General features: G+C 37.2%; 1 protein-coding gene across 1 annotated transcript; it reads left to right on the top strand.

The window, feature by feature from the left end:
• Window positions 1–22,548: 22,548 nt before the first annotated feature.
• On the top strand, window positions 22,549–23,286 carry LOC131280781 (olfactory receptor 8S1-like). Its single transcript, XM_058309267.1, has one exon. The coding sequence runs from the start codon at window positions 22,549–22,551 to the stop codon at window positions 23,284–23,286; it is 738 nt and encodes a 245-aa protein (XP_058165250.1).
• Window positions 23,287–25,092: the final 1,806 nt, after the last annotated feature.

Genomic DNA, 25,092 nt, shown 5'->3' on the forward strand with positions numbered 1-25,092 from the left:
ATGATCATCTCTAGAGATGCAGAAAAAGCATTCAAGAAAACACAGCACCCTCTCCTGATAAAAACATGGCAAAACATAAGAATAGAAGGAAACATCTTCAATATGATAAAGGGTATATATGAAAAATCCACTGCAAACCTCATATTCAAACATAAAATTCAAAGAGCTTTCCCTCTAAGATTGGGAACAAGACAAGGATGCCTACTCTCACTGCTCTTATTATTGTGTTAGAAGACTTGCTTGAGCACTTAAGAATGTAAAATAACAGAAAAGGCATCCAAATTGGAAAGGAAGAAGTAAAAATTTCACTATTTGCAAACAACATGATCCTATATATAGAAAGCCCTGGGAAATCTACAAGAAGGCTTCTAAAGCTTATGAGTTTGGTAAGTAGATTAAAGTGCAAATATCAGTAGCATTCCTGTACAATAATGAGCAACCTGAGGAGAAAACGAAGAAAACAAAAATCCCTTTTACAGCAGCAACTAAAAGAATCAAATACCTAGGAATAAATTTAACTAAAGGTATAAATGTCTTCTACATAGAAAACTATACAACACTGTTAAAGGCAACCAAAGAAGATCTAAATAAATGGAGGAATATTCCCTTTTCATGTATTGGAACACTAAACATCATTAAGATGTCTATCCTACCCAAACTGATTTACAGATTTAAACCAACCCCAATAAAAATTACCACAGCATTTTTCATTGAATTGGAAAAGCTAACCATGGAAGGGCAAGGGGCCCCAAATAGCCAAAGATATATTGAAAAAGAAAATGAAACTGGAGGAATCACATTAGTGACTTTGAAACATACTGCAAGTCTACAGTGGTCAAAACTGTATGGTATTGGCCCAAGGATAGACATAGAGACCAATAGAACTGAATTGAAAGTTCAAATGTTGATCCCCACACATATAGTCACCTGATATTTGACAAGGTCACCAAGCTCACTCAACTCAGAGAAAATGACCTTTTCAACAAATGGTGATTGGAGAGCTGGATATCCATATTCAAAAGAATGAGAGTGGAATACTACCTCATACCTTATATAAAAATTAACTCAAGATGAATCAAAGATATAAATATAAGAGCCAAGACCATGAAGCTCCTAGAAGATAATGTACAGAAGCATCTACAATATCTTGTATTAGGAAATGGTTTCATGAAGCTCACACCCAAAGCACAAGCCATGAAAGAAAAGATAGGTAAATGGGATCTCCTCAAAATTAAAACCTTTTGCACCTCAACGGAGTTAGTCAAGAAAGTGAAAAGGGAGCCTACTCAATGGGAGAAACTATTTGGTAAACATATATCTGATGGGGTCTAACAGCCACCATATATAAAGAAACCCTATACCTTGAAAATAAAAAGACAACCCATTTTAAAAATGGCAATTGATTTGAATAGAAACTTCTCCAAAGAAGAAATAAAAATGACTAAAATGCCCATGAAAAGATGCTCACCATCACCAGCTATTAGGGAAATGCAAATCAAAACTACAATGAGATGTCATCTTGCACACATTAGACTGGCAGTTTATTAAAAGCACAATGGACTACAAGTTTTGTAGGGGATATGTTGAAATGGAAACCTTTATCCACTGCTGGGGGGATTGTAGAATGGTGCAGTCTTTGTGGAGGACAATTTGGCTATTCCTCAGGAATCTAACTACAGAATAGTCATATGATTCAGCAGTCCCACCACTGGGTATATACCTAGAAGAACTGAAAGCAGGGACATGAACAGATATATAAATGCTAGTGTTCATAGCAGCATTATTCATTATTGCCAAAAGTTGGAAACAACTAAAATGCCCATCAATAGATGAATGGATAAACAAAATGTGGTACGTACGTCTGATGGAATATTACTCAGCTGTAAAAAGGAATGCAGTGTTAACACATGGGATAACATGGTTCATCTTGAAGACCTTATGTTGAGTGAAGAAAGCAGGCATTGATGGACAAATATTGCCTCATCTCACTGATATGAATTAAACAAATTGAGTGGGCTCACAGAATTAAGAGTCTGAAAGATAGGTTTAAAGGAGACAGAAAGGGAGAAGGTTGTGAGTCCATGTCCATATGGACAAAATCTATGATAAGGTGGAGGGGTGTAGTTGTGCCCTGGATGTGCAAAACGTGGTGCAACGATGTTATTGCCTGGGTGGTGCTGGTCTGTGAGGGGGTAGTGTGGAGAGGGTGGGTTAGACACTCCATGGAACTAGAGCGAGTGTTGGGGGAAGAAACAGGTGAACTCTGGGGATTTGTGGGTATGTTGTTGAAATTTCAATGCTGGAAATGTTCTTTTGGCAAATATGGAAGGGGGGAGGGTTACTGTTTTAAGATGTGGGGACACACAAGACAGGTCATACCAGGTGCAGGCTTCTAGGGAATATGTAGGGGGCATCTTATCACAGTATATAGTATCAGAGGATGGAGACTCAAAATGAGTGGGTACTGTATCAAAACAGAAAAAAAAAATGAACCCAGAAAAAAAATAGAATAAAACAAAAGCCTAGAAAGATGAAAAGAAGGAAAAAATAAAGACCAAACAAGAGAAGGTAAAATGAAAGCAAAGCAGCAGAAGAGAGAAAAACAAAAGAAAGAAAAAAAATAAGGAAACTAAGGAGAAAAAAATAAGGAAAAGAAAAAAAAGGAAACTGAAAGAAAAAACCAAAACAAAACAACCCAGGGGGAAAATGTCTCCCCTATTAAACCCCTAGGAACCATCTCAGGCTGCCAATACTCATCAATCAATCACCTTGCAGACTGTCCTCCATAGGTAAGGTATTCGGTTTTAGAGAATAAAATAAAGAATACAATAATAAAATAATAAAATTTATAAAGTAACATATTGAAAAACCAAAAACAAAGAAATCTGCTTATATGTTTACATGTTACAAGGTGATACCTGAAGCCTGGCAACCTCGGGGGCACTCTCTGTATCTATTCTATTAGGAGATACTGGGCATGGATCCAGTAACCTAGTACATATGTGAGGAGTTCCTCCATAGAGCTATGCCCATTCCACAGGTTAGATAGGCTTTGAAAAGCTTATCTGTGTCCTTGTTTTCACTTCTTCTGGGTACATACCCAGCAGTGGAATTGCTGGGTCAGATGACAAATCTATAGCTAGTTTTTTGAGAAACCATCAAACTGTCCTCCAGAATGGTTGGATTCTTCTGCATTCCCACCAGCAGTGGATGAGTGTTCCCATTCCTCCACATTCTCTCCAGCACTTGTAGTCTTCTGTTTTTTTTTTTTTTTTTGATAGCCACCAGTCTTATGGGAGTAGGATGGGAGTAGTTTTGATTTGCATTTCCCTAATAGCTAGTGATTTTGACCTTTTTTTCATATGCTTTTTTAACCATTTGTATTTCTTCTTTGTAGAAGCATCTGTTCAAATCTCTTGCCCATTTTTCAAATGGGTTGTTTGTCTTTTTATTTTTTAGATATAGGAGTTCTTTGTATATACAGGATATAAATCTCCTATCAGATATATGGTTAACAAATATTTTCTCCCATTGAGTAGGCTGTCTTTTCACTTTCTTGACAAACTCCTTTGAGGTGCAAAAGGCTTTAATTTTGAGGAAGTCCCATTTATCTATTTGTTCTTTTGCTGCTTGTGCTTTGGGTATGAAGTTCATGAAGCCATTTCCTATTACAAGTTCCTGTAAATTCTTCCCTACATTGTTTTCCAAGGTCTTTATGGTCTTTGCTCTTATATTTAGATCTGTGATCCATCTTGAGTTGATTTTTGTATAAGGTGTGAGTTGGAAATCCTCTTTCATTCTTTTGCATATGGATATCCAGTTCTCCACGTACCATTTGTTGAAGAGGCCATTCTCTCCCAGTCAAGTGGGCTTGGTGGCCTTGTCGAATATCAGATGACTGTATATATGAGTATCTATATCAGAACTCTCAATTCAGTTCCATTGGTCAATGTATCTATCCTTGTGCCAATACCATACCTTTTTCACTACTGTAGCTTTATAGTATGTTTTGAAGTCAGGTAGTGTGATTCCTCCAATTTCATTTTTCTTTTTCAATATGTCTTTGGCTATTCAGGGCCTCTTTCCTTTCCAAATAAATTCCATACTTAGTTTTTCTAGTTCATTAAAAAATGCTGTGTTGATATTTATTGGGATTGCATTGAATCTGTAGACAAATTTTAGTAGGATAGACATCTTAATAATATTTAGTCTTCCTATCCATGAACAGGGAATATTCTTCCATTTATTTAGGTCTTCTTTGATTTCCTTGAACAGTGTTGTGTAGTTTTCTGCATATAAGTCTTTTACATCTTTAGTTAAATTTATTCCTAGGAATTTGATTTTTTTATTTACTATTGTAAATGACCGTTTTTTCTTGATTTCTTCCTTAGATTGCTCATTATTGGTGTATAGAAATGCTACTGATTTTTGCACATTGACCTTATAACCTGCGACTTTACTGAACTCATTAATAAGTTCTAGAAGCTTTGTTGTAGACTTCTCGGGGTTTTCTATAGGATCATGCCATCTGCAAATAGTGAAATTTTTATTTCTTCCTTTCCAATTTGGATGCCTTTTATGTCTGATTCTTGCCTCAGTGCTCGAGCAAGTACTTCTAACGCAATGTTAAGTAGAAGGGGTGATAGTGTGCATCCTTGTCTTGCTCCTGATTGATCTTAGAGGGAAAGCTTTTAATGTATCCACCAAATGCAATGAATGTGCCACGATGATGAAAGAGATTGTTGATGTGAGAGGAGTGGCGTGAGGGGGGGTGAGAGGTATATGAGAACCTCTTACATTTTTTTAATGTAACATTTTTTGTGATCTATGTATCTTCCAAAAAATGCAATTAAAAGATTGATGGGGGTGGGGTATATGGGAACTTCTGTTATTTAATGTAACGTTTTTTGTTACCTATTAAATTTAAAAAAAGATTTAAAAAATTTAAAAAGTAAAAGCTTTAGTATAAAAAAAAAGTTTATCTGTTTTTCTCTGCTTACTTCTGCCTCAGGGAAGTTGGACTTCCAAACAGTTTGCCTGCTATCTCTCCTGACTTCCTTCTCTTCCTGACTGCTTTAGCACCTGCCTGCCTAGCCTCTCCCTCCCTAACATAGTTCCTCTCTCTCCCAGGATGTTTGGGTGTGACAGCCTGCTAGATCAGACAAACCTTCCCCTCTCCCTGGGGCCCTTCACTGCTGACTGGGTTCTATTTTGAGATTCAAAGGTGGCCCAGCTGGCCAAACTCACTGAAGATAATCTGCCCTCTGTCAGACCCCTCTTTCTCCCAGAGAGGACAACCTTCTTTCTCCATTCAGTTGGCTGCAATAAAGCAGGGTTTTTTACCAAGGCTATTTGCCTTGATGGTGGGGTGTATGTGCCCTTGCCAGCCACAGGAGCAAGTAACTCACAGTTTTCATTTGGCCTCTATGTCTCTCCATTCTTCTCCCTCCTGGATGATGTGCAGCTCTCTTCTGGTCTGCAGATCCCAAAGGCAGCTCCCTTGGACAGCTTTTAGCCCTTCCTTGGCTATTTTTTTAAGACAGTTGAGCCCTAACTACCTACTCCAAATGACATCTTCCCTATATAAGTTTAAAAATCTAGCCTCTTAAAATGTATCTTATCAGGAACGTTATAAGAATATATTCATAATACATTGATTTTACATGAATTTGAGGGCAATTTAAAGTGAATTTTTTTCTTATTATGAGATTACATCACAATTAAACAAAGAATCAGTCCTTTATAAACAGATGGAATACAGAAGTATAGAGCAAAAGTCACAGAATAAGAAAGCTGAAATCAATGAAAGTCAGAAGAGAAGGGAGACCAGTAGATGGTTCCCTGTGCCTTTGCATGTAGAGGAGGAACCAAAGATCAGCTGCAGCCAAAGTTTGGGAGGAAAACATTGCATTGATGATGCCTTGATTTGGGCATTTTCTCTGCCTAAAGTCTGTAAGCTAATAAATTTCCATTGTTCAAGGCAAACCATTTCATGGTATCTGCTTTAAGCCTAGGAAACTAAAACAGAGTTAGATACCAAAAGAGTGGGGTGCTGCTATTACAATACAAAAAAATGTGGACACATCTTTGAAATTGTACTATGGGTGGAGGCTGGAAGAATTGTGAGCTATATGACAGAAAAGGTTTTGATTCTTTGAAGGGACTGTTGGTAGAAATATGGATGTTAAAGGGACTTCTGATTAGGACTTAGGAGAAAATATTGTGACTGTTATTGGAAACTGGAACAAAGGTGGTTATTGTTTTAAAGTGCAGAGAACTTGGCTAAACTGAGGTCTGATGTTGAATAGAAAGCAGAATTTGAAAGTGATGAACTTGGATATTTAGCTGAGGAGATTTCCAAGCTAAGTGTGGAAAATGCAACCTGGTTTCTCCTTGCAGCTATAGTAAAAAGTTAGAGGGAAGGGATTAACTGAGAACTGAACTCCTGGTCACAAAGAATCCAGAAATTGGAGGTTAGGAAAATTCTGAACTTTTGGAAAGTGATTCCCAAACAATAGTGCTCCATATGTGAGGGTTTAACTGAAAACATGGATCCAGTCAGCCATGGCAGTGCATGTTAGGACTGAGAATACAGTTATCCAGGAAAGATCTGTGGAAAGTTCTTTTTTCTGATGGCTTGGTCCCCTGTATACTACATGCAAAACTGACAAAATTTTTGTGATATCCGTATGAATGGAACCACTGCCAGCCTGGATGAAAAGAAACAGAAAATGGATATGCTGGAAGAAAGATCACTTCAAGGGAAGAACCATGGGAGCTGGTCGGGACCAAATACTTCTTCTTGGGCCAAAAGAATGGGCCCATGCATGTATGTTTGAAAGGTAGAACCTATCCTGATATACAGGATGAGAGCAAGCCTTCTGTCCTGTTGTTCAGGAAAAGAACTGCCACTCCAGGCTTGAGAGAGAATGGAGCATATTCCTTGGGTATTACAGAGAGACGGGACAACATCCCATTGCTCTGAGAGTGCTGAACCTGTGCCCGAGAGATCGTAGAGAGTCTGGCTGCCACCCCAAAGCCTGAAGGGTGGCATCTTCACTTCAGTGCTTCAGAATACCATGTAGCTGAATAAGCACTTGTAAGGTTTGGGGCTGATGCTCCATGAGACCGAGAACACAGTCCACCATCCCACAGATGACTCGCAGACCTTGAAATATAATGGAATATGCCCTGCAGTGTTTGAACTGTTTGAGAAATGTGACCCCTGCTTTCCTTCTAATTGTTCCCCATGAAAACGAAAATGTTTATCTTATCCTATGCTTGCCTCTCCATTATATTTTGGAAGCAGATAACTTGTTCAAAAGATTTCATAGGCCCACAGATGGAGGGCTATTGTGTCTAATGACAGACTACTTAAGGGTGACTTAGGGCTTTTACAATATTGTGATGGAATGCATGTATTTTTCATATAGAAAGTAAACATCTTTTGGGAACCCAAATGAGTGAGTTTGGTGGTTTGAAGCTGTATAATCCTGATAAAAACATGTTCTTAAGTCTAATTCATTCATGTAGGTATGAACTTATATTAAGTAGAATCTTTTGCTGAGGCTCCTTCAGTTAAGGTGTAATCCACTTCATACATGACAGGTGTTATCATATTAGAAGAGTCCTTTATAAGAAAATGAAATTCAGTACAGAAAGAGAAAGCCCAGAAGCCAGGAACTGAAATCAGCAAAACTCAGAATGGAGAGACCAGCAGGCATTGGCATGTGCCCAGCCATGTGACAGAGGCATCCAAAATCACTAGCATCTGTCTTCATAGGAAAGCATTGCCTTCATCATGTCTTGATTTGGTCATTTTCCTGGACTTTAACTGTAGGCAAATAAATTCCCATTGTTCAAGCTTAACTGTTCCATGGTATTTGCTTTGAGCAGCCTAGGAACTAAAACAGGAGGGCTAAGTATATTATAAACACTTAGCCAATTCCAGTATATTATGATCACTAGTTTTCATATTCAATTTGACAGTAGGAAGCTTGTTCTTTCACCACCAATTTTTTTATGCCAGCATACAATAAATGCACTATCACCATTCAGCAACAATGGTGTATTAAACTCATCTTGTTTTCTGGTCCTTGGATCTGGCCCCACTACCTTACAAGCACCCTCAGTTACTCTGATGAAGAGTAGCGTAAATGCTCACACCTTGGGTCCCAGGGCAGAGTGCTTTTGCTATTCCACCTGATTACTACTTGTCGACAAATGACTCCAGACAACTAATAATTTCTATTTAACTCCAGACTCATTAAGTTTTTCTGCTTTATATTAGCAAATCTCCATTCTTAACAAAAGTACAATATTTTCGTGTGTGCATCACATATTATCATACTGATTATTACTTCTGTATATTATAATATAAATTACTTCACAAAATCGTTTGCATGAATTGTCAGTGTTCAACCAAGCATGATTTTTCTGGCTCTTCTTGCCCTTCCTCCATAGGAATTTGGCAATATCCAGACATATTTTTAGTAATTATAACTGGGAAAGGTGCAACTGGCCTCTAGTGGGTAGAGCATATGAATGCTGCCAAACATCCCACAGTGCACAGGACTGTTCCAACTAAAAAGACATATATAGCCCCAAATTCATATTGTTAAGGCATTAAATGAATATAAATCAAGTTTTAGGAAAAGATTCCTAATATGCCAAGTCATATCTCTTCTTTCCATAAGACTGATTTTTGTGATCTCTCAATCCTCATATAGATCAATATTGCTTTGACAACTTTCAGTAGCAGTAGTCCATTATTTTGTGAAAGACGTGGAGTTTATGAAACACCCCAGAAGAAAATATCGATGGTATTTAGAAATAAGGAGTCAACAGCAGAACATAAATAAATGAACATAAAGTAACATTTAATTAATGATGCATTCGAAACAACAATGATCATTACCCTGTGAAGCAAGAAAACTGTTCCCATAAGCTAATTCACCATGCATGCCTGCCCAAATTTCCAACAAACCATAAATTCTGCTAATTCATATGCACAAACCCTCCTTTGAAAGAATCCTTGAATCACCGTGCATCAACACAGTTCACAGTTGTTCTTTTATAATTAAGCCTAGAACCAGGTGGATAAAATTTGAATTAATTCCTTCTCCCGGCTTGCATCTGCACTCTCACACCACAGTGAGAAGTGTTCGCTGACACTTCATTTTAAACTGTTCTAATTAAAACTCACATAAAATACAATCACAATTGTATTAGAAGTAACACTCTAAGATGAAGACATTGTTCACAGAACACAAGTATAGATTGGTTTCTGAAAGCCAATTACTTGAATATTTGAGTAATGTAGCTCCAGCAACATTAATGCTCGTTTACTTCTATTGGCTTTCACACAATGAATATTTATTGGATTAACTTAGAAAATTTTTATGACTCTCCTTAGCAGAGGCCAAAATACATACCTTCATTCCCCTTTTATCACAGCCAGAATTCAAACATTCTATATCAAATGTTCATATAGTAAATAAAAAATTAATTTTTTGGAAGAACATTATTCTTGATGCCTTTAACATAGCCCAAATGTTTCTTTATCTCATTAACTGAATTTTAATCTGAATTTTACCACCTACAACTGTGTGAACTTTGGCCACTGCCTCAGTTTCCTCATCTGAAAATGGCAAAAAAAAGAGGTTCTAATTTTTAGAATTGATGTGTGGTATAAGTTTTTAAATGAAATGTGTGGTATAAGTTTTTAAATGAAAGCAAGTAGATCAATACTTGGCATTTGGCAAGTGATTAAATTTTTGTTACTGTACTCACATTGATGTGGGCTATGGGTGGAAGGCTCTTTGTCTCTTCAGAGATAACTAAGTTGTTTGACTTGTGGGTGTGAAACGGTAAGAGGCTGCAGTCCTGCTCTTAGGGACCAGCAGGCTCCAGTCCCAGGAAATGTTTAACAAAGCAAGGGCTATAAACTTTAAGTATTTAGGGGAAATGCAAAAACCAAGGCTTATCTAAAATGTCTGGAGTCCCTGCTAAAAGCTTACCTAAGATGTGAAAGAGATATATGCTAATTGAAGCCTATTGAGAACTGAAACAAAGGGACCATTTGGCCTTTCCTCTCTGTATAAAAGACGTTTGAAAATCTTGTTCGGGGCTCGGGATTCAAACTGAAAGCTCCCGAGTCCGGCCGGCCGTCAATAAACCATTTTTCCTTCTCAAAATCATTGCTGAGTCCTGGCCTCTCTATACTCAAATAATTGAACTTCTCTTAAATTCCACAACATTAATGGCGACCACGAAGGGACAATAAATGAAGGCCAGAGACGGTAGCATTTTGCTGCCCCTTCCAAATCCCCGAGGAAGCCGGGAGGACTCGGGTGAACCCCAAATCTGGGCGCCCCTGGATTAAATTTAATCCAGAAAAGATGTGGGCTCCACCAGAATCTTCCCGACAAAAATCGAGGGCAATGGAAGGTCTGAAGAGAAAGATTCTGAGAACGAAAAAGAACTCCGAACATGGAAGAAGGTAAGACTCCCCGGGTGAGCACAGTCTGGAAGGCCCTAGCTTTAATTGCTAGGAAGGGGAGGCTGATCACCTCCCGAAAGAACCCTAGTAGCCCCAGAAGGCTGGGGGGAAGCCGTTCTCTCTAGGCTTGGGAAAAGGAGGAAAACCGGGGAAAAGCCCTGGTGTTTTGGGTTTGTCTAACTGCATGTTAGAATCTGGTACTGGTCTTATATCCACTAAAGGAGTGGAGTCTCGATTTTAATAGGAAGGGTATTTATAGGTTCGAGTCCTAATATCCTGGAAATTGGTCTAGATTAAGGAAAACAAAACTTGGTTACAGGAAAATGGATCGGCTTTTCTGGTGGAGCTTGGTCTGGGTGTAAAGTTTAAACAGTGGAAAAGTCTAGCTGGAATCTTTTGTTATAGTGCTAATTTGTGAATGAATTTGCTTTATACCAAATGTTAAGTGTTCTGAGGTTTGTGATGGCTGTGGGGGGCAGCCGTGGTGAAAATAAATATATAAACTTGTGAGTCAGATTAGTGACCTTTGTGCTTCTGTCTGTGTCAGCTCAATGTTAGTGTTGGAGTTGTGTCCTTACATGAAGTAGAATTACAGCTGAGCTGGAGCCCTCCCTTGCCATTGGCAAGGGGGTGAAATGATTCTGGGGCAAAAGCTGAGGAGTCTAGATGTTTGTGCATGTTCTGGTGTCTTGTCTCTGGTCTGGCCCTTTGCCGGGGCTTGGAGGCCATCTGTGTCCGCGCCAAGCACCCAAGTCTGTTGGGAATGTCCCAGTCAGGGCGGCTGGGTTCCTGGGAGAGTTGACAAATTTGAGTAGGTTCTGTCTGCCCATTTTGGCTGAAAGCTGGAAAGGTGGGAGCGGCTTGCCCCTTTCCAGTGAGTCCACCCTTCTATTCATAAGCCGCATTCCTGTTTGTTGTGCACCCGACTGCCTGGAAGGGGGGCAAGTGAAGGAGGTGAAAAGCAGAATCAGAATAAATGCAGTAAAGTTCCCTCCTTAGGGTGTCAAAGCCAAAATACGTTTGCATTCTGCTCAGGTTCTTAGAAGGTATTGTAGTAACCTTAAGTAAGAGAATGTGTTCTGTGAAGGTAAACTTTGTATTAAGGGTATAAATAATTATAAAAGTTTTACAAAACATTGTTTAAGGTATTTAAGTGGCTAATTGCAGAAAGTCATTATTTAACAAAACTGAATTGATAATAATAATAATAAAAGGCAATTTTATAACAAACTTATTCGGCAGCCAATCTCCCCTGCCAACTTGCTTCCAAAAAAACTGTTTCTGGTATTACATGCCACTAAGTATTTAAAGTGAAGAAAAGTTCATTATTTTAACAAACTTGTTTAGTATTAATGGCAATTATATGTTGTAAGAAGTTTGCCTGGTAACTTAGTATGTGGGATATATGGAGTGGGTTTTTATTGTTAAGGCAACAGAAGATGATTTTGTCCTAAGATAAAATGATTGATTATTGGAAAGAGTAGAGTGTGGGACAGAACCTGAATGAATACTGAAAGTGTAGAAGGTTTGTGGAAGGGAAATTTTTATGATTAAAATTGAATAAGATCAATATACAAAGAAAATCTTTTATCAATAGCTTCTTGTGCTTTAACCTCATCATATCCTCAATGTTTGAAGAAGAGTTCTTTTAAAAGAACATTTTATGTTCTAGAAATCAAATCCTGAAAAGTAGCCTTTTATTTCAAACTAACTGCAAGAGATTTATTCTTTCACTTTAAAAGGAAAAATTAAAGTAATGGTTAAGTTCATTTAATATGTTATAAGTTGAATGAAAGGTATTTAAAGGTGTTATAAAATTAATAGGTTTTAAAAAATTAATAAAAACTGTAACTAAGAGTTAAAATCATTTATAAATGCATTTATATTGTAAAACAGTGGAAAGACAATAACTGAGATTATAGCTGGGTGAATTTAGCCTGAAACTATTATTTAAGTGTAAATTCTACACTAACCTTTCCTTTGTTTATGGTTACTTCAAGCCTAACCTCACCCTTTGCCTTTGCCTATGGTTATTTCATAATTGAGAAGAGCTGGGACAGCACTGTCTCCTCTCCTGGTATTAGTAACCCTTTCTCTCATGAATTCAAGTGTAAACTAAATAAATTGCTGCCTGATAGAATAAGGTTAAATGACCACTGGAGTTTTATTATCTCCAAAACCAAAAGGGGGGTGGAGGGGGAGAAGTCTCCTGCCTTGACGGTCAGTGTTCCTAAGAGTGGCAATTCATGAGAGAAAGCAGTCTGTCTCCCTGAGGCTTCAAATAGCCTCAGTAAATATATATAAAACTAATCTTGTTGCTTATCCAAAATTCTGCTAATTTCAAGGTAAAATATAAAGTTCTAAAACAAAATGGTGCTAAGGCATTGAGAACATTTTGGTTATTACAATCCATTAAGTAAGAAAGAAAATTCTTGTGGTAAACTGCATGGTCATAGTGCAAATTAAGAAGAGTTTCAAAAGTCTTTGAAAAGTTTAAAGTAACTAAAGTCATGTTGTTGTGTCAAACTATTCATGTCTGCCTATTTGCTCAAATTGTTAAAAATTAAATATGCAGTTATATTTATAAATATTCTTAAAGCCCAAATTGAACTAAGCAGGATGAAAAAGTCATAGAAATCTGATTATGGAAACAATTGGGAAAGGGCCTCCTCTTTGCAAGAGCTTTTAAGGCAAGACTAGGTGTGGCAGATTAAACCTATCTACTAGGCTAGGGAATTAAGAATCAGTTTGCCTGGTAATTTCCCAGTTTAAACCTTTGTCAGCCATAAATTGGAAAAAAAAAAAACAAAACAAAGATTAGGTTAATTTTCACAGAAGAAAAATGTTGATGTAACCCGGCGGCCTGCTGCCTCAGTCTCCCACTCCCGGGTTGGACAGCAGTGGAGGAGACCAGTTTAGGCCAGTCCTATGGGCAGTGGAAGGATGCCCAAGAAGGAGCTAACTAAGTCGGTGCCATTTCAGCACTAAATTCTATTCCTTATTTGACAAAGGGGGGAGCAGGTAAAAACTAAAATGGTTGGAATGTGATAGAAGAAGCAGTTAAATCAAACTTTTGCGTGGGAAAGTTAAATCTCAGATAAGCTGTAACTTCTGAAGTATCCAATCTATGGAAAAACAGGAAGAGCTTGCATGCTAGGCTTAGGGGTATAAATTGTGTCATTTTTCTTTGTTCGGGGCACCAGCCATATCTGGCTCTGCGCCCCTTCTTGCAAGATTGAGAATAAAGTATTTTCTTCTCCACAATCTGGTGAGCCTTATTTTCTTCCAGAAGATTTCTTTCCAACAAAATAAGGTAATTAGTGGCTCTATTAACAAATTTCAGTAAGTAAAGGAAAGTCCATAAAAACTATGGAGAGATCTTTCCTGGGTTATGATTTTAAAAAATTAAGTAATTGTGTAATGTGTTTTGAAACCTGGTAGTCAGTATGCATGTGTTTTAAAACCTGGTAGTCAGTTATGCTTTTAAATTAATAATTTTCATAACTTAAAGAAAAGAAGTTTTTAGCTTCCTGTAAGGGAAAAAGAGAACATTCCTTGCATAAACTATAATGGTTTCAATTTTATTTAACTTGAGTGTAATCTCCCATAGTTAATTTATAAACTAAATTAACATATGTACAAAATCTTTACAGTAATGAAAATTGTAAGTGAAAATTGTAAGTTCACATTGGTGAAATTAGGCTAAAGGGAAAAGATTGTAGATATGCTCTCTTAAATAAAGAGTAAATTTCTTTCATTGGTAATTGTAATTTAGTAAGTTTATTTAAACATGAGGTGTCTAGTCAATGCGGTTATAGTCAATTATAAAGAGTTTGTAAAACATCTTCCAAACTGAAAATGTTTAAATAGTTCTAGTTGTAGAAGTCATTGTTAACTAAAGAAACTTAGATTGGTATTGGTAGCAGAAATAACTTCATGATAATAAACCTGTCTGAAGGCCACTGCAAAATACACATTTAAGTAAATGGTAATAAAAAGTTGTCTTGATTCTATTGGAAATATTCTGTTTTCATTCTAACAATGAAAAATAATATTTTTCCTCTATTACTAAAGTAAAGTACCTACTGTTATCTTCATAGTAAAATTGTGTAAGTAAATAGTCATTTGATATATGTATTGCGTTAAGTTGTTTAAAATATATATAAAACAAGGAATAAACTTTAACATTGTCAAACTCTTGTGCATTCGAACCAGGCCTTGTATACATTACAGGTGGCCTCTCCATGTGAGTTATTGGCTAGGCTGGTCACTGACCCCTCAATTAAAAATATGTGCTATATCAGTCTCTGGTTCTGCTCCTGAAGTCGATGGAAACTATATTGCAGTTTCAAGCTCCTGCAAGCAATAATGACTCGGTACAGCCAAGTGTACAATGGATATCGCCTCCAGACTGGCACTGTTCCATGGTGCCAGAGAGCACTATGCACCAGGCTAGTAGAATACTGGAAAATCTCTGGAATACTGGAAGGATGCTGCAACTTGCTCACTGCGTTGAAGAACATGCTAAGTGGAGCCATGATACCAGGAGACTGTAAGTAAAACTTAAACACAATTGGCATTATGGCCTGCTCTCATGGAGAGATAACATGTAAAGTATTACAAACCTGAAACTCAAAACTAATAATGGCAACTCTGAATCCTTATGCATTAAGTAATACATTAGTTAATATTAAGTGCTGTACTTTTATCCTGTACTAAATATATGCCTAATAATTGTAATGTTATCTTTTCTATTTTGGATCAAGTGCAGAAGTATATTAGACATGTTAAATTCCTGGTAAAATCATTTTCTAAACAGTTAATAACATGTCTATAGAATAAGGTGGCAGTCTCAGCCAGTCTCAGTTAGCAAAAGTGAGGCTTGCTTGCTGATGGTGAGTCACCTATTGAACAAGTCAAAATTGCTAGAAATTGTACAATGAAAACCAAGGTGTAAAAATCTTTATTCTGTAGTTCTGATCACTCCCACAGGTGAAAACTAAGAATATTTCCAAATTAGTGTTCTAATCCTGAGTGAAGCCAGTTGCCCAAGGAGTGCCAGTTCACCAGGAGCATCTGACAAAGCGAATGAGTGTCAATCATTGAACAGCTTGGAATGTGTCTTCAGACAAAGCTAAGTGTCTGTTGCAATTTCTCTCTAAAGATGGATAACTTAAAAAAGAACATATATGCTGTTTCCACCAGCTTTTAAGGAATGCCATCTTTATAGGCACCTAACCTTGTCTACCTCTGTAATCCAATGTGTCCTCTTTTAAAAACAGGTATTCCAAAATTTTAATTAAGTTTGTTTCTTTCAGAGTGAACATCTTATTAACCATATGAAAACTTCATCCAACTTCGTACAGAATGCCAGATCCATCTTCCTCCAGTTAGAATAAATTAAAGAGTTTTACACCTTATTAGGCAATGACTACAGCCCATGGCCAGCAGGAAGCAGTTACAGAAAAGAGATCGTCTCCCTTCAGCACCCCTTTTAAATTAAAGGTGTAAACTCTTTAAGAGTAAAATAAAAGTAATAGATGGATCTGGAACCTGACTGGAAATCCACGTGAGTGCCAGTGGCAGCAGAATAACTGCGGGAGGCCCCTGCCCAAGATTCTGCTGTCCAGAATGAAAAGTTCTAAACTTCTAAAAACGGTCCTTGATGCTGTACTAAAGACTGATAAATAATCAGTCAAGACAACAAACAGTCATCCACCTCATAGCTACAACAATAATTATGCCAAAGCTTAGCAAGTAAACTTTGACAAAGGGGGGGAATGATGTGGGCTATGGGTGGAAGGCTCTTTGTCTCTTCAGAGATAACTAAGTTGTTTGACTTGTGGGTGTGAAACGGTAAGAGGCTGCAGTCCTGCTCTTAGGGACCAGCAGGCTCCAGTCCCAGGAAATGTTTAACAAAGCAAGGGCTATAAACTTTAAGTATTTAGGGGAAATGCAAAAACCAAGGCTTATCTAAAATGTCTGGAGTCCCTGCTAAAAGCTTACCTAAGATGTGAAAGAGATATATGCTAATTGAAGCCTATTGAGAACTGAAACAAAGGGACCATTTGGCCTTTCCTCTCTGTATAAAAGACGTTTGAAAATCTTGTTCGGGGCTCGGGATTCAAACTGAAAGCTCCCGAGTCCGGCCGGCCGTCAATAAACCATTTTTCCTTCTCAAAATCATTGCTGAGTCCTGGCCTCTCTATACTCAAATAATTGAACTTCTCTTAAATTCCACAACAACATATTCTTCCAAAATTTTGAAAGAATTTCTGTTCCTCTATATTAATCCACATCTATATTTTCATCAGTCTGGCTAATGAAAATACCATTGCTTAATTACAAAAAATACTTGCCAGTTCCAAATTCCAGTGGATAGTGTTGAGTTCTACTTCTTCAGGATTAAACTACAGTATTTGTCACTGAACCACTCAGTTATGTGGCTTTCTTTTCCCATGACGTTTTACCACCTGTATTCAAAGCTTTCCCTAAAATCTTATGTAATCATTAACACACTGATCACTACATTATACTTCAAAAAGTTGTTTATAAAATCAAATCCCTGGCCAGAGGAAATAACCTGCAAGACATTTAAAATTAAATGCACAGTTGTTGTTTTGTAAATTCACTAGTTCTGTAATAAAAAAAATATATCTAAAAAAAATAATAGGGAGGGTTGGAGGGAAAATACACCAACTGTAAGATAAGGATTATAGTTATTAGTAAGATTTTGATGATATTCTTTCATCATTTGTAACAAATGTCTCACACCAATGCAAAGTGTTGGAGGTGGGTTGATGTATGGGACCCCTGTATGATGCTATGCATTTTTGTTTTGTAAGTTCCCAACTTTTACTATATACTTATAGTTTATGTATGTTCCTGTATGAATGATATATTAAAACTTCAATAAAATTTAAAAAAATAAATGCACCACCTTCTTGTGATTTCTTAAATGAGGTATACAGACAAAGGAAGTTGTCCTCACGTATCTACTTCAAAGACCTTCGAACATGCCATATTTCCATTTAATATTTTAGCTTCAACATAAAAATTCCAAAAGAGAAATCTAAGTGTTATCCTCTGAGACCCCTACAAGTTTCTGCTTGTTGTGTTAATTATTCTAAACATGAGTTTTAGCCTCTTAATGCAGAGAAAAAAAAGACATTGGCTCTTCTGCCTCCTGGGCCATCAGGCTCAGCCATCCCGTTACAGACTGCCTAATCTTATATCTGTACTTCTGAAGGGATGGATATATGTGAGAATCACTCATTTCACAGATTCACCTGGCACAGTTTTTAGGGAAACAGTTAAAAAAATGAAGTGATGATCCTGTGTTTGACTCCATAGTTACCAGATGTATGTCCTCCTAAGTTTTTTGTAGGTTTTTTTGGTTTGGATTTTAAAGGCTTAGTGCAAGGGGAAAAATAGTACCAAGACAGAGCTCAATGGGAACAAGACCTGAAGCTTCTGGGGTAAGCCACTGTGATGCCTTTACTGTGGTTTTCAAGAAGAGAAAGAGAAAATGAACTGAAGTACCAGTAATTGAGCCATAACATAATTGGACTGCGTAAACATAGAGACTCCTGGCCCAGGAAAAGATGAGAAAAGCAGGAAGTCTTCTGAGCCATAACCACCAGCCCACCAACTCGGTAATGTCCTCTATAATTGACTAAAATTTCTCCACTCTCACTCTCCCGACTACTTTTACATCTTCATGTAACCTTTATTTATGACTATCTGAAATGTGTCTTTTCACTCTGTGTCTTTCCATAGAGTTTTGTGGGACAGAGCATAAGCCCCCAAATCACTGCAGATATTCATGTTTCCATGCAGTAGGACTGGGTCTTCACCTACTCTGAGCAGCTACCTGGGGAAAGCCCTCTGGCCTCAGTGACTAATGTTAGGTTATGGGAGCAGAGATACTGCTCTCTCTGACTTCCAATTCAGCATTGATCCATGCGCCGGGAGTATAATAAAGGCAAGAAACAGCAGCTGGAAATAAAAGAACAGGAGTGGGAAGGCTACATCAGAGTAGATGGTGGATTTTGATCCTTTTCTAAATCAAATTACATGTGCCATATAAAGTTAATTTTAAGCTATTACTAATAGCCTTCATCTGCAAGAAATATCAAATCAATGTAGCAGCTGAAGAAAATAGCAGTAGGGATCAAAACTAATAAATTTTAAAGAAAATAAAATGAACTCATTAGTGTTATTATTTCTTGCCCACTTATTTTCACTACTCCCAAGTCTAAGTGCTTCCCTCAACCATTGTATTTATACTTTCTCTGCATGACCAAATTCCCTCAATTTTGATCAATAGTATGCTTTTCCATGCTCAGTGACAAACTGGATATCATTCTCTTTGTGTTCTAAATAGCTCTTCAATCCCAGCATTAAGATTTTAAAATTAATTCAGTTGTCACTGACAAAATGTTAAGAACCGTTTGGTATATGTCTTGTTCAAGGAATATTTCTGTACTATCTGCCCCCATGTAAAGGATGTGATGAGTTACATGCCAAACTGCTGGTTTCAAATTCCAACTCTACTGCTTGCTACCTCTGTGGATTTGGGCAGGTTTTCCACCAGCTTTTCTGCTTCTATTCCTCATCTGTTTAAAACAAGAAGGGGTAAGGATATAAATGTTCCCTATCTCATTGGACAGGTGTGAGAAATAAGTACCTTAATACATGTCAAGTGCTTGGAATGGTGTTTAGTGCTATCTTCTTCATCATCAGCAGCATCCTCCTCCTCATTATTCATTAGGACTAAATGTATTATTATGAATGGTTTGAGGAGTTATCCTAGGCATAAATGGAGAATGAAGGACAGAATGGGATGTCTTTTAGTATAACCCCCAAATTCAATACGTGCTTATTTGTAAAGTTGCATTATATTAAAATCACATGCAAATTGGTAAACCCAGCTTTCCTATGAAGAATCACACAAAACTAACTTCTGCATTAATGCTTCCTCTCACTGTAAAGATGCAGAATATTCCTTCTCTAACCAATATGGACCTGGTTGAGTCACCCAATTTCATGAGAATTGAAGGCACTAAGATTCTTGTGATGTAAAAAATGAGCATAAGATGAACAAAATCAAATTAATCAAAGCAATTTTCTATTTAATTCAGACAGAAAATACCAAATGGTGAATTGTTCATATCGCTAGAAGGAATGGACTTAATTTATTTTTTTATTGTTGTTATTGCTTGGTATTTTGACATTAGAGAAATTGTATAAATAGATTTGACAAATGTAGAAACAAGAGGAGGTACTCAAAATAGAATAGTTGAGCAAGTTGTGTTTCTTCAGTGCTGAATTAGAATTTGAGCCAATGTGGTGTTTATTATCCTACTAGGCAAAACTGATACATACATATACTGAATCTATGAAGGTCTTACAGGTTGGGAAACTGTGTGACTATTCACTGTTAATAATGAGATAATAAGTAGAAAGCACAAGTTTGGGTAGCTATATGGGTATGCAAAATTCAATGTAATTGTGAGTCTTTTGAGTTCTCCCAGTGATGGATATAGTAGTATCATGACAAAGTACAGAATACAGGACAAATAAAATGTCATTGGGACTGGGGAAACACTGTGAAATTATCTTTCATGAAAGGGGACAATCTGAGTGTACAGCCCAGATCAGATTTTCAGGCTAAGGAAGAGTAGAAAGTCTAAGAAGAGAATTTATACTTGGATTATAATGAAAATTGATATTAATCTTAAAGGGAAAAAAGAATATTCACATAACAGTTGGACATTGTTCTATACTAAGTAGTTTTCTTCCTAATGCCTGTCAAAAATCTTATATGTACAATAAATCTGTGAATATTTGTTATCTGAAATGTAGGGGGTTTTGGAAAAGGATAGAAGAATAAACATTTAGAAAGTTGGATTATTAAGGAAGGAATGAATTACAAAGTGAATAGACAAATGAACTAAAGGGTACGGGTGATGATAGATTTCTGGCTTGTAGTTATAGATTGCTGTCATGGGTTTAAACACATTTCTAGTACAGGCAAACGTTGGCTAGTAAGTGTGGGATGACTCCTCAGATATAGGGATCTGGTAGTGGATGGTAGGTACACAAGTAAAGTGTACTCCCTGACCTTCAATAGGGGTAAAAATCAGACCGATTATGCACATGGACAGACAAAACATACACATTTCTTTGCCTGTACTTACCAATTATCCTTGGTGCTCAGTCTTTCTTAAATTTGTGGATTTGGAGTCTTTCCCGCACAATATGAGCTACACAATCTGTACTATTCATTCAATTATGTTCTTTTCTGTAGCATACACTCATTGGAATTCTACTATACACATTTTTTTATTCACAGGGGCATGTGTCCTGGATGCAAAATAGTTTAGAACACAATCATTGCCATCAAGAAACTATAATGTCATGGAAAGGTGTAAAAAGAAATACATTAACAAATGTTACACTAGATACCAGAGTAAGAGAGTGATTCATCTGCTGTCATAAGGGAAAAGAATTAGTTATTGGCAGTTGAGAAGTTTGGTCATACTTTGACAGGAAGCAAGAATGCATAAGAAAACCTTAACGGTGTAATCTGACCAGGATTCAAAGAGCACTTTCTTGATATCAGAGAGGTAAGTGTGGAAATAATGATGTTAAATAGTAAAATACCTAAATACATTTGTTTTCTTATTCGAAATATCTCAGTGCAGTGATTTGCACCAAATTGGATTTGGGGATTAAAAACAAAAGTGTTTATGATGGCTAATCAGTTACCAGGCACTCAATGATAATAGTTGTCCAATTGTTACACGTAGTGGTGATTCCATGAAAGGATATGATAAAAGAAGTTCTCAGATAGACACTGATTTTGGTGAAAGGCAGAATATAAATAAAATTTAGATTGAATGCTATGGCATTCCATGAGGAGCAAATGCTTGTGAAAATGGAAAGAGAAAGATGCACCTGCCTGGTGATCATAGGGGAGTACACTGGCCTGCCCTCAAGATTGAGGCCTCCATAGAGTAATAGCTCGATGATCACAGAAGTCAATAGATGCCAGATGATCAAGGACATGAAAGACCAAGTCTTGACTAGAAGACAATGAATGGTAAAATGACCTCTTCTTTTGGTCCCACCTATTTGAATCAAATCTTGACTGTTCAAATTGTCAATTTGTACAAGTTATGTAACAACATATACCCAATTTTCTCTCCAGAAAAATCGATGAATAAAATTACTCCCTTATTCCTTATATTCTATCCTCCAAATAGAACATAATATTCAAACACACACACCTATTATGCAAACATATTCTAGTGTCTACATATTTCAGTCTTGTCCCAAAGATGAAATGGACAATTTATGTAAAATATCTGTGAAAAATATAATAGAAGACAAAACATTATTATTGGGCGTAGATGTGACTCAAGTGGTTGAGCATCTTCTTCTCACATGGGAAAACCCAGGCTAACTTTCCAGTGGCCTCCTTACAAAAACAACTAAGCAACAGTAAAATGAACAAAAAAAAAATTAATTCAGGATAGCTAATGTGGCTCAGTGATTGAGCTCCAGTTTCCCACATACGAGTTCTCAGGTTCAATGCCTGGACCCCAGTAGCTCAAAAAAAAAAAAAAAAAAAGTAATCATGACTAGGTTTTCAATGAGATCAACAGCATGAGTAAAAGAGAAAAGAATTCATGTTTTGAAACATCCTTTCCAGGAAGCCCACTAGAATCTACAAAGTGTAGGGAACAGTGTAGATCACATTTACAGATAACGAAGAGGCTATTCCTCACAGTCCTGATTGAAAATATGAATAAATTTCTTCACTAATCTCTGAAGTATACAAGCATCGTTAGGTGGCATTCATCCAGGGTGAGGATTAAAAGAAAGAATCAACATAGGATGAAGAGATTCAAAGGAACCATTGAGGGCATACAGGAAATTTAAGTTAGTAGTAAGGAAGATGCCTCCTCCTAAATAATGAATGTGGTCAATAGAGCTTACAGGTCTGTCCCTATTTTATATCTGGAGAGCTGCACCTCTAAATGGCCTTGGGGAACCACAGCACTATCCCTGAGTTCATCCTCCTTGGACTGTCTGCTGATCTCTATGTCCTGGCTCTCCTCTTTGTGCTGTTCCTGGGAATTTACATCTTGACCCTGATGGGGAACCTGATGATGCTGCTGGTCGTCAGGGCAGATTCTCAACTCCACACACCCATGTACTACTTCCCCAGTCACCTCTCCCTCTTGGATATTAGTTTCTCCTCTGCCATAATACCAAAGCTGCTGGAGAATCTCCAGTCTCAAAGGAAAACCATCTCTGTTGGAGGCTGCCTGACTCAGGTCTTCTTTATGTTTGAGTGTGGGGACACAGAAGCCTGCCTGCTCTCAGTGATGGCCTATCACCACTATGTTGCCATCTGCCACCCTCTTCTCTATGGACAGATGATGAGCAACCAGTTCTGTAAGGGGCTGGTGTGGGGATCCTGGAGCCTGGGCTTTCTGGGTGCACTTATCAACACCCTTCTTCCTATGAATTTAGACTTCTCTTGGGAGGATTCCATCCCCCACTACAGCTGTAAGCTGCCCTCATTCTTCCCTCTGTCCTGTTTGGAAATTACAACTAATTTCATAGTCCTTCTCTGCTCCAGTCTACTGCATGGAATTGGCACCTGCTTCCTTACTGTTTATTCCTACACCCCCATTATCTCTACCATCCTGAGCATTAGCTCCTCTGCAGGTAGAACACGGCCTCCTCCTGCTTCTCTCACCTCACCATAGTGCTCCTATTTTATGGTTCAGCTTCTCTTTGCTGCCTATTGCCAGCCTCAGGCTCATCACTTGAGTTGACATTCTCTTTACAGTACAGTGTGAGTACACCCTTGGTGAATCCCCTCATCTATAGCCTGAAAAACAATCAGATTAAAGGAGCTGTGTGCAGGACCTTGAGAAAATATCTCCAATGTATCAGGCAGTTGGCTTGAGGAGGATGACTTGGAATGAGCTTATTAAAGCAATGTCATGAATGGACATATGATTACTTCTTGATTTCCCTTGGTAGTGGTTGCAAAATGGTATCTTAGAATTTGACAGAGTCATTTGTCAGTGAAGTGAAGAAGGATGCTTTAGATTCATTCGGGCTTTGAGGCAGGCAAATGGTCTAAGAACCATGTTTATCCAGTCCTTTTCTATGGAAAGTCTTTTGGTTGCTCTGATGGGTCTTCATCCTATCTCGTTTCCTTATATTATGAATTTCAGTGAACCACGTGATTAAGTGCCCAGCTGATCAGAGAAGGAAACATATAAAGCAAGTCAGTTGATCTTGAATCTGAGGTGGTACAAAAGTTGGGAGGGAGGGTGTGCAGTAATTTGTGAATGAGCTTTTTCAGTGTCAGGAGTCCTGGGTCTGGAAAAGTTGAGTGCACCCAGGGGAGGTAGGACAACCCTGAGAAGGAGGTTCATAAAAAATGAATTTCTCAAATCTCTTAGAAAGTAAATTTAATGAAAAATAAAGTTATTGTTTGATGAAGGAGACAATATAACAGAAAGGCATTGGGATACAAGAGGACAGGAAGAAAGGGGCATGTCTCCGTGAGGGGAAAATGGAGAGGGGCAGATCAGTAATTTGAAACTCAGACCAGCTGAGCAATGCAGAAGAGCTAATTGTTTAAGTTAAAGATATGCCTAATCTAGGCATTTCTTCCCAGAATTCCACTATAGGCACCAGTCTGGGACTTGAGGATAAAAGGTTTTCCAAATTATTGGGATAGAAGGTGAACTCCCAACTGATTGTTTAACAGACAAGATTGTTGTCTTCTCCTTCCCATTATTTGCCCCTCACACATCTTTATTTATTTTTTGAATATAAAACAACAGTTTTCTTTCATACCTGGAGCCTACAAAGTCTGAAATCTGGGTTTTTTCTTTATTTGAGGGTTTTTTGTGATGTTAATGTTATATTTTTATTGGGCAACATATAACAAAATATCTCACTTTAACCATTTTAATTGGAAAATTAAGTGATATTAATTCTATTCACTATTGCCAATTTTATAATTATTCTGTTAAAAGCTATTTTACTATAAAATTTTCTTTTTCAAATTGACACCAACTAGTAAATGGATGACCATTGCTTTATACTGAGGATTTGCCATATTGGAACCGGAATATAATAATAAAATGGATATACCGAACATTTAAACATTTTATCACCTTAGTTTTCAATATACTGTATGTATTCTTACCTATTATATACATTTATTTTATTTACATACATATTGAATGAAATATTAAATTTCACATTGAAAAACATACTAACTGGCTAAACATGGAAATTATTAAACATGGCATTTTCATGTAAAAAGGATAACCTTTGTTTACTTTAGGTACATGACCTTACCAATCTTTTTAAGTTTTTCTATTCTTATTATTTTCATTTTTTGGTGTTTATTGATTGATTGATTGTTTTATAACTTTCTTTTCTAAAGAAGCTTTATATTACCTAAATGGTACATCGAAAATATACAGGATTCCCGTATACCTCACCCCACCCTCCAACACTTTTCCTCATTAGCAACATCTTTCATT

The sequence above is a fragment of the Dasypus novemcinctus genome, chromosome 12 (genome assembly GCF_030445035.2).
Source record: "Dasypus novemcinctus isolate mDasNov1 chromosome 12, mDasNov1.1.hap2, whole genome shotgun sequence".
Lineage (NCBI taxonomy): Eukaryota > Metazoa > Chordata > Mammalia > Cingulata > Dasypodidae > Dasypus > Dasypus novemcinctus.

Coding starts and splice junctions, on each gene's coding strand:
- LOC131280781 (XM_058309267.1), top strand. CDS start 22,549: ATGGCCTTGGGGAACCACAGCACTATCCCTGAGTTCATCCTCCTTGGA.